General features: G+C 38.9%; 1 protein-coding gene across 1 annotated transcript in view; it reads left to right on the top strand.

The window, feature by feature from the left end:
* Positions 1–10,962, top strand: part of LOC107757852 (kinesin-like protein KIF20A) — a 19,867-nt gene that overhangs the window by 5,743 nt on the left and 3,162 nt on the right. The window contains exons 5-11 of the mRNA XM_016575448.1: positions 196–301; positions 947–998; positions 2,575–2,743; positions 2,836–2,973; positions 5,839–5,978; positions 6,061–6,163; positions 7,897–8,205. Coding sequence (XP_016430934.1) covers positions 196–301; positions 947–998; positions 2,575–2,743; positions 2,836–2,973; positions 5,839–5,978; positions 6,061–6,163; positions 7,897–8,205 — 1,017 coding nt within the window. The remainder of the gene's footprint in view (positions 1–195; positions 302–946; positions 999–2,574; positions 2,744–2,835; positions 2,974–5,838; positions 5,979–6,060; positions 6,164–7,896; positions 8,206–10,962) is intronic.

Raw genomic sequence — 10,962 nt, 5'->3', positions numbered from 1 at the left:
GTTGTTTAAGCGACATACACCGGTATTGCGGTATTTTAAAAATTCATATCATAACAAAAATAAACACCGGTATTCGGTATGAACCGGTATACCGCCCAGCACTAATACTAATTATTGTCCTCTGATGAGTCATTTTTGTCCCTCAGGAGTTTCAGGTTGTTCTTGGCCGTCTCTGATTGTCTTTGTTTTGTCCAGGAGGAAAGCACGGCTGGACATCAGTCTCGGCTGCGAGCGGGTTTGTCCTGGGACAGCAGCGTCAGCGGACTCTCAGCGACCAGCCACATCGCAACACAGCTGGAGGGTGAGGAGCTCTCTGACATCCAGCCTGAGAATTATTCACACTCAGCCCAGACTGAATATTGATATGTTAGGACACTTAAAGAGACTGCCTTTCTGTTAGTAAAAAGTGGCAAATTCCTGCTGTATTTGTTAGATGTGTTTAAGATTTCGAATGCAGAATTTTGTCCCTAATCCTAACTAGGGCTGCACGATAAATCGCATGCGATATTTAACGAATATTCTATGGAAAAAAGCCGCTAAAAGGGTGTGAAAGTTGCTAAATCTAGTGCTAAAGTCGCGCTCGTGTGTGTGAGACGCGGGAGCTGATGGCAGCGGGCGGTGGATATTTGTGGCGGTCAGTGTGGATATTGTGGATGAGGTCTTCTGTGTCATCACGTTCTATTAGTTCTACAGCTTCAGTTTCGGAACTTTCATGCTTAGTAACACATACAGCTGTTCCCTCACCACAGTGCAACAGTGAAAAGAGACCCCTTTCAAACAGTGTCGCGTTCCCAACGTTGTTTAAGCGACATACACCGGCTGGTATTGTGGTATTTTACAAATTCATATCATAACAAAAATAAACACCGGTATTCGGTATGAACCGGTATACCGCCCAGCACTAATACTAATTATTGTCCTCTGATGAGTCATTTTTGTCCCTCAGGAGTTTCAGGTTGTTCTTGGCCGTCTCTGATTGTCTTTGTTTTGTCCAGGAGGTAAGCACGGCTGGACATCAGTCTCGGCTGCGAGCGGGTTTGTCCTGGGACAGCAGCGTCAGCGGACTCTCAGCGTTGTGTGAATGCTTGAAAGGCATTGAAAAGTGCTTGAATTTCTCTCTCAAAACATTGTACAAACTCTGAAAATGAATAATATAATAACATTCGACTATTTCTGCCACAACACCATGGTTATAGTTAGCATTACTAATTCTGATTTTCTATGTCAGTGCTGTTTGATCTGTTTATAACAGAATTCTGTGCTAAACTTGAATACATCGCTGCGTTGTACATTGCAGCGCTGTGTAGTAACAGTGTCGCGAAATCACCTTTGGTTCTGCAGCTGAATAACACGAGCACAAATCAGCAGCCTACAGAACACTCAGGCCTACTAGAGGAACTTTTGCCTATGCTTTTAACAAAAATACCACTGCAAAAACAACTAGACTAATATACATTTCAAATATTAAAGTGTTAAAGACAGGTTAACAGTCAGTAATAAAATAGGAACAAACAAATCAATTAGCAGTAGCATAAATTAAATACAACTGAACTGAATTACAGGTACAGAAACTAATTAAAAATGTAAAAACACTGCGTAGATTTCTTTTCATAAATAAAATATAGATTATTAATTAAAGTTATTAAAGATATTCAGTCGAGATCAGTGAATGATTTTCTTTTGTTCTTTGATTAATGACAGGCAGCGTGTTTATTAGACTGCTGTCTCTTTAACACTGAACTTTAAATACTGTACACAAGCGTTTTCTTTCTCATGTTTACGTTCACTTCAGACAAAAACGGCTGTTTATGACGATATACTGACTTGATAAATATGAAAGAAGTCAGTTCTGGCCCGGAACGATCTTTTCTGCAGAACGGACACAGATTGAGACCGATGTTCTCTGTGCTCGCGCTTCAGCAAACAAGGCACAAGTTTGCTAACTTACTAACTAAGCCTAACTAGCCGCGACACGCGAAATTTCTCATTTAGAAACGGTTTCTATTTCCGCGACGTCGCGGCTGGAACAACAACATACAAACTATATGACAGTAGATAATCTCAGGTGATTATGTGCTTTATTCAAAGTTAAACGTGTCTAATATGAGTTTAAATATAATTTTGTGTGACCTTGTAGCCATGATACTGAAAGCAACAATAGATAGTTTACTTCAGATCTAGAAAATAAATTAAAGCAAAGATGACCGTTAAAACTGTGGACTCACTGCGAACCGACGAGTGTATTCCATGACAAAGATGTTATCAGTCACTCAGTATGTACATTTAATGATGTTAAAAAGGTTTGATATTTATGAATTAGATTATAAGCATATCCATTTCGTTGCGAGTGCAGAGTGCTTCCACAGAGAGGCTCCGCCCACACACGCTTCTGATTGGCTGTGATATTTGATTGATTCTGTCGCGTCTAGTGTGGACACACAAATTGCTTGTCACTGGACTCTTGTCGCGTCGCGTGTAGTTAGGACACCGTGTTATACCTGATTCTTGGGAGTTTGGAACCGGTTTTCGATACCCAACCCTGCTGCTGATGGATAAACACTGTGCTTGCCGCAGGTCTCGTCCTCCGCTGGTGGTCCCGTTCAGAGACAGCAAGTTAACCAGGGTCCTGCAGAGCTTCTTCTGTGGTCAGGGCCGCTCCTGCATGCTGGTCAACATTAACCCCTGCGCCTCCACCTACGACGAGACGCTGCAAGCGCTCAAGTTCTCCGCCATCGCCACACAGGTAACAACATGACCGACCGTTTCATCTTTCCTCTTCTGGACACAGCAACATTCTCCATTCACACACACACACACACATGTCTCTTGTGTCAGCTGGTGCATGGGCCGTGCAGTAAGACGCAAGTGGCTTATATTCTGTCGCTGCTCCGTGAGCATCCCGCGCATCCCAACAACACCACTCCACTGGAGGAGGAGGAGGAGGAGGGAGACATCACCATGTTTGATCCTGAAGTAAATACACTTTTATTTCATTCACGGAGACGAGAGGACTGCAAGTTGTAGTCCTTTACTGATTCCAAATTACATGGCTAAAATTGTAGTTGGTAACATGCTTTAGGTAATATAAATTGGATTACTTTTGACCTAACTCGTTTATCACATTGATTTAAATGGGGTAATCTTGTACCATATTGATATAAAGAGAGAGAGAGTTATTAACAGCATTGAACATTGTATTATGTCAAGGTTTCTCAAACGGGGGTTCATTCAGGGGGTTTGTGAGTTTAATGAAAAGCTAATAATTAGGGATGTAACGATTCACTCAACTCACGATTCGATTCACAATTTTTTTTTTTAACAAAATGAGATTTAAGACAAATTATAAATTAAATGTGTCCTTTTATCATTGCTTGGACAAAATACTGTACGTTTCTTTGTAAAAATTGAAATATAACACTATAATAATATACTAATATAGCACTTGCATATGTGGATGGCAACAGAAAACTCTACAGTGTCACTTACATGGTCATTTGGCAGCGCACACTGTGTCCATCCGCTTCAGCCACAGCCAGTGGCTGCTTCTTTTAGCAACAGTGGCAAGCTCCCTGACTATCCTCCACTGGACCTGTCCTCTGATGCTCAACTCCTTCAGCAGCCTTATAGCGGAACTAACCACAAAGCCCCTGCAGCCCACTTTCACTGTCCAGCCCTGCTCCTCTGCCTCAGCTACCAAGTTGGCATATCACAGCTTCTTCCATTCAAAGGCCTCGTTAATGGCCTCTTCCCAAGGGACTGTCAGTTCGACTATTATGACAATCCTACTGGAGTTGGACCAGAGAACCAGGTCTGGGCACTGATTAGTGACAGCAATTTCAAATGGGAAAGTGAGTCTGTGGATTAAGTCGACTCGCATTTCCCAGTCCCTCAATATAAACAGGTACCTTTCCATCAGATGGGAAATGTAACTTTTTGAAAAATACCTACTGTGATGCAAATTTGTACTGTAACAACTAGGGATGTAACACTCAACTCACTATTCGATTCACAATTTTTTTTTTTTTTTACAAAATGAGATTTAAGACAAATTCTAAATTAAATGTGTCCTTTTATTATTGCTTGGACAAAATGCTGCATGTTTCTTTGTGAAATTGAAATATAACACTATAATAATATACTAATATAGCGCTTCCATATTATTGCTCTTTTGTTTGTTTTGATTGCTTCTGTTGTCCTCATTTGTAAGTTGCTTTGGATAAAAGCGTTTGCTAAATAACAAAATTTTAATTTAATGTAAATGTAAATAACAAAACTAAATTTAAATTTTAAAACAAGCCCCAAATCAAATAAATAAGTAACAAATAAAAGAAATCTCTTCATATAAGCAAACTAAGGCTTTGTCTGTGCTCTTTCCATTTAAAATTAGAGGCAACCACTGCATTTTAATCATGATCCAAACAAAGATGCTGCATACATGCAACATGAGCAGTTTTTAATCTAAATTCAATTGTATAATTTCAAAATTTGAAGCAAAAACAGAATGGTTTGACTTCAGTTTTGTGAAACTATGCATAGAAAATATCTGCATGAAACAGAAACAGCAGACAAGCTGAACGAGACGCAGATTCACTCTGCCAGCAGGTGGCGCTTAAAGTGTTTCCTTGGTTACCACTGAAAACAAAGCAGAGCTGTGCTTATGAACAGCAATGATACATTGTTTCCTTGGTTACCGCTGTAAACAAAACAGAGCTGTGCTTATGAACAGCAATGATACATTGTTTCCTTGGTTACCGCTGTAAACAAAGCAGCGCTCCACTTATGAACAGCAATGATACAGTGTTTCCTTGGTTACCGCTGTAAACAAAGCAGCGCTGCACTTATGAACTTTAATATGCGTTATACAGAAGCAAGATGAAAAGAAAAAATACCATCGAAAGACAGTAAGTTCCCCTCAGACAAACATTCATATAATATTTTACCCCTAACTGAATCGCGATTTTGTTTAGCATCTCAACCGATTTGAATCGTCACATATTTGAATCTATTTTCAACCGGTTCGCGGTTAATCGTTACATCCCTACTAATAATGAATTACATCATAAAAAAGTAAAATCAAAATAAATATAAATTAAATGAAAATAAAATGCTTAATAAAAAAGATTAAATATTGTATTTGTTTACCTGCATGTCATGTGACCATTAACCATCTTCAGAGAGCCATGAACATGCAAACATGCTACTTAATTATTAACTTATTACCTTCAAATCTCAGGGGCGCTTCAGGTGAATACATTAGGTGAAAGACATTCAGTTGACAAAAAAAAAGTTTGGGAATCCCTGCATTACATGTAAATAAGAAATAATGTGAATCTGTGCATTTTAATGTGTTTGAAAGACAAAAGCTTCCCAAAGACATAATAACACATGGTTAAATAACCCATAATTCAAGTAAACATTAATGTGTTCATCAGGAGCTGATGCAATGTTGAGAAAACACTGATTTGTGTAAATCCAGTGCTCAAATGCTGTGTGGCGTCTCAATTTTCTGTGTAATTATATCCATCTGATTAGTGTGTGTATAAGCGGTAGGTTATTTTAGAAAGGAAAATGTAAAAGATGAAAAAGAAGTATTGGGGAGAACCAATAAATCACGATTAAATTATCGCTATGGTGGGAATATGTAATCATCAAATCAATAATGTAACTAGTCTGATTACAAATATTAAAAAATGTAGTTTAATCTAATTACAAGTGCATCATTTTTGGGGTCTGATTACATGTGATCAGTCACTACCCAGCTGTGTTGCTGACTATATGTTTTCATGTGAGACGTCACTCATCAGAAAGCGTGAAGATGTGTAATTGCGCTGTGTTCAGGCGCTGCTGAAGGCCATCGATGTTCTGAAGCGTGAAGTGCTGCGTCAGCGGCAGGAGAAAGAGGAGCTGGAGGCCACGGTTCGAGAGCAGGTCTGCGCTGAGATGATGGAGGTCATCAGCCGCATGCAGGAGGACTTCAGGTACCTCTACAGCGCTTCTGTGGATCAAAAAGAGTAAGATGTTGTGGACCATTTGGATGTTTTAAGTTCCTTCCTTGTGCAGCGAGACGCTGGAAACCGAGAGGGGTCTGATGGAGAAGAGATGTGAGAACAAACTTAACAACTTGAAGAGCAGCCTGAAGAAATATTACAGCCAGGAGCTAGAGGTCAGTGATGTTCGAGAGCATACAGTCATCTGTGAATCTGACAATTCAACCAAACCCTGTACAAACCTGCTATTAACATCAGATTAGTTACTGCGGTTTAAAAGATCGTCAGCAGGATGTTTGTTGTTTTGAAAGAAGTCTCACCCCATATTGACAGAAAAACACAGATTTGTTGACATTTTTGCAGATTTATTCAAAAAGAAAAACTGAAATATCACATGGTCTTAAGTATTCAGACCCTTTGCTGTGACACTCATATATTTAACTCAGGTGCTGTCCATTTGTTCTGATCATCCTTGAGATGGTTCTACACCTTCATTTGAGTCCAGCTGTGTTTGATTATACTGATTGGACTTGATTAGGAAAGCCACACACCTGTCTATATAAGACCTTACAGCTCACAGTGCATGTCAGAGCAAATGAGAATCATGAGGTCAAAGGAATTGCCTGAAGAGCTCAGAGACAGAATTGTGGCAAGGCACAGATCTGGTCAAGGTTACAAAAAAATTTCTGCTGCACTTAAGGTTCCTAAGAGCACGGTGGCCTCCATAATCCTTAAATGGAAGACGTTTGGGATGACCAGAACCCTTCCTAGAGCTGGCCGTCCGGCCAAACTGAGCTATCGGGGGAGAAGAGCCTTGGTGAGAGAGGTAAAGAAGAACCCAAAGATCACTGTGGCTGAGCTCCAGAGATGCAGTCGGGAGATGGGAGAAAGTTGTAGAAAGTCAACCATCACTGCAGCCCTCCACCAGTCGGGGCTTTATGGCAGAGTGGCCCGACGGAAGCCTCTCCTCAGTTCAAGACACATGAAAGCCCGCATGGAGTTTGCTAAAAAAACACCTGAAGGACTCCAAGATGGTGAGAAATAAGATTCTCTGGTCTGATGAGACCAAGATAGAACTTTTTGGCCTTAATTCTAAGCGGTATGTGTGGAGAAAACCAGGCACCTGTCCAATACAGTCCCAACAGTGAAGCATGGTGGTGGCAGCATCATGCTGTGGGGGTGTTTTTCAGCTGCAGGGACAGGACGACTGGTTGCAATCGAGGGAAAGATGAATGCGGCCAAGTACAGGGATATCCTGGGCGAAAACCTTCTCCAGAGTGCTCAGGACCTCAGACTGGAACTAAGGTTTACCTTCCAACAAGACAATGACCCTAAGCACACAGCTAAAATAACGAAGGAGTGGCTTCCCAACAACTCTGTGACTGTTCTTGAATGGCCCAGCCAGATCCCTGACTTAAACCCAATTGAGCATCTCTGGAGAGACCTAAAAATGGCTGTCCACCAACGTTTACCGTCCAACCTGACAGAACTGGAGAGGATTTGCAAGGAGGAATGGCAGAGGATCCCCAAATCCAGGTGTGAAAGACTTGTTGCATCTTTCCCAAAAAGACTCATGGCTGTATTAGATCAAATGGGTGCTTCTACTAAATACTGAGCATTTTTCAGTTTTTCTTTTTTAATAAATCTGCAAAGATGTCAACAATTCTGTGTTTTTCTGTCAATATGGGGTGCTGTGTGTACATTAATGAGGAAAAAAAATTAACTTAAATGATTTTAGCAAATGGCTGCAATATAACAAAGAGTGAAAAATTTAAGGGGGTCTGAATACTTTCCGTACCCACTGTATATAATACTTTATTATAATATGAGTTTTTAAACACAACTGAGTGAAGGTTATGTTATTATATGTACAGGACGTGTGTTTTTGACGGTTTCTGGTGTCTTGAAGGAGCGAGATGAAGAGATCCGAGAGCTCACTGCTGCTCTGAAGGAGAAGGAAGAGGCTCATATCGCTCCCGCTCATATTTTCCCGCCTCTGAGTGACGTCAGTGCTCCGCGGCGTTTGGCTTCATCACACAAGCGAGACGCGGATCCCGAGAGCGAGGAGCTGGAGCTGAAGACGCTCGGTAAGCTGGAACCAGATTCAAAGATCAAATCAACTGCAGAGCTGAAGCGACTCCAGGAGAGCGGGCCCCTGGCGGGAGCCACAGGGACCCTGACGACTTCAGCCGAGCGCAAGCTGCAGGAGGGCCAGCGGGTCAGTGCTTCTGCCTCAACATCTGCATTTACTCTTTTAGCAGACACACACATGAGGAATACCACACGTGATTGATCATTAAGTGGCTATAAACACGAGGATTGCTTGTAGGGGTGTGCGATATATATGGTCTGTAATATCATAATTGTTGTTTTAATGATGTGCAATTTGACATTGTAGGAGTGTTTTGAATGGTTTTTGCAAAATACTCGATAGAGCGCACGCATACATTACGTGACGTCTAGACTAGAGCGAGTGTGTTCTTTCACTGCATGATTCAGAATGATCACAAATTCAAGACACGGGGCAGAAAATTTATACATTTATACCACTTCATACAGTTAATCAATCAATTTCACACAAAGAGTGCTGCTTCTTCTCCAAAAATTAGCATGATTACAAATGTGATAATTTTACGTTAATTAAGAGACGTTTTAGACACCATATTGCCTGTTTTTGTGCTATTTCGCCAACAAAAATAATTCCAAACACAGCCACAGCACTGTTTTGTGTCTCTGAGCAACATGACGGTGTTTCGTTCCTGAATGAATCAACTGTTTAAATGATTCGGTTCAATCGCAGTGACTCACTTATTATCAGTGACTTGCTGCCACCTGCTGGTGGTTTTAATTTCACATTTAAAGTATCTTTTTATTATTTACATAATTTCAAATAACAGTATTCAACGTTTTATGTTTAGTATATCAAAATATTATTTCTGCATTTGTAATTGCAGGTTAAATGCATTCATGTCTTGCACTAAACAGTGTGTAAATGCATCTAAATGCCACTTCAGACACAGCTCCTGTGTTTTTTGACAATTGTGTTGATACTGATTTAATTTGCTTGGTAACAGCCCAAATGTCTTATTATTCTAATTCACTGATTAAATGTAAGAATTTGACTCAAAAGATGATGCACACTTTTAGTAAAAAAAAAGAATGGCTTTATAAAGGTAAAAATGCCCATAAAAGGTAAAAATCAGTTTAAACGTATTGAAAAAGATGAATTTCTATCAGTGTGAACTGACCACTACACAGAATATGGAGAATATCAAAAACTTTGAGTCAGTTTAAGACGCCATCACAATAACAAAATATCGTCTAATTGTCGTTATCGATAAAATCCCAGAAAATATCGAGATGTTATTTTTTGTCAGTATCGCACAGCCCTCAGTGCTCGTAATACGCTTCAGATGTGGTTTAGAGCAGTACAGCTAGAGACGGAGAGCTTTGGAAGAGGCTCTTAAATACTGATAAAAGTGTGAGGGTGAAGAAATAACCCGTGTGAAGACTTGGTCTTGTAATGTGTAAAATCAAGTTTTGTCAGACAAAAAAAACTTACTTATTTTCATGCATAATTTTAATCGGCATGAATGATTTTTACAATACCAAGGGCAATAACTGACGATGATTGCAGATAGTGTCACTTATTTCAGAAAAGCTGTTATAAAACATCTTCAGTAGTAAATGATTAATGTATTTGTATTTATTTATTTTTGACTTTAATCCCTAAGGCTACTATGAATTTATAAATATAATATTGTTCATTGTTAATTTATGTCTGTTCATAATCAGGATTTTTGTGAGTCTTAAAAAGTCTTCTACAAATTAAGGCCTAAAAAAGTCATGGCTTTAAATGTTGCACACAGTGCAAAAAATCAACATGTTCCTCAGTACTTTTGTCATCTTTTCCAATACAGTTTTATTGGAGATGCTTAATGATGAATTGAAAAATTGAGCTGCTTTAAAACAAGAACAAATATCTGTCATTCTGGGAGTGAAAACCTGTTTTGCCTTTGATTTAAGCTGCTTTTCAGAGACCATTAGCAGATATTGGTTTTGTTTTAATCATAAACTCACTTCATTTTTTTTTATTAGTTTTTAACAGAAAACATGATGACTTTTCTATTGAGTTCTCTTCTGTTGATTTCATCAGTATTTCTGTCTTGTTTTCCAGAAGAGTAACAGTTGTTCCAATATTCTAGTGTTTTCAAACCTATAATTTTAATCGGCATGAATGATTTTTACAATACCAAGGGCAATAACTGACGATGATTGCAGATAGTGTCACTTATTTCAGAAAAGCTGTTATAAAACATCTTCAATAGTAAATGATTAATGACACGGCCAAAAGATTTGTATTGATTTATTTTTGGCTTTAATCCCTAAGGCTACTATGAATTTATAAATATAATATTGTTCATTGTTAATTTATGTCTGTTCATAATCAGGATTTCTGTGAGTCTTAAAAGGTCTTCTACAAATTAAGGCCTAAAAAAATCAAGGCATAAAGTCATGGCTTTAAATGTTGCAAAAAATCAACATGTTCCTCAGTACTTTTGACATCTTTTCCAATACAGTTTTATTGGAGATGCTTAATGATGAATTGAAAAATTGAGCTGCTTTAAAACAAGAACAAATATCTGTCATTCTGGGAGTGAAAACCTGTTTTGCCTTTGATTTAAGCTGCTTTTCAGAGACCATTAGCAGATATTGGTTTTGTTTTAATCATAAACTCACTTCATTTTTTTTTATTAGTTTTTAACAGAAAACATGATGACTTTTCTATTGAGTTCTCTTCTGTTGATTTCATCAGTATTTCTGTCTTGTTTTCCAGAAGAGTAACAGTTGTTCCAATATTCTAGTGTTTTCAAACCTTACGCTATTGTTTGTAAAATGAATTCAAGTAATGCTGATTGGTTGGAATTATTTCAAACTCTGTCTGCTAATGTTACTAAGCTGCTACTAGTGTTTG

The sequence above is a fragment of the Sinocyclocheilus rhinocerous genome, unplaced genomic scaffold, assembly GCF_001515625.1.
Source record: "Sinocyclocheilus rhinocerous isolate Xijiao unplaced genomic scaffold, SAMN03320098_v1.1 scaffold2338, whole genome shotgun sequence".
In the NCBI taxonomy this organism is placed as follows: Eukaryota; Metazoa; Chordata; class Actinopteri; order Cypriniformes; family Cyprinidae; genus Sinocyclocheilus; species Sinocyclocheilus rhinocerous.
The sequence above is the reverse complement of the archived record's forward strand: the minus strand, read 5'-3'. Positions and strand labels throughout refer to the sequence as shown.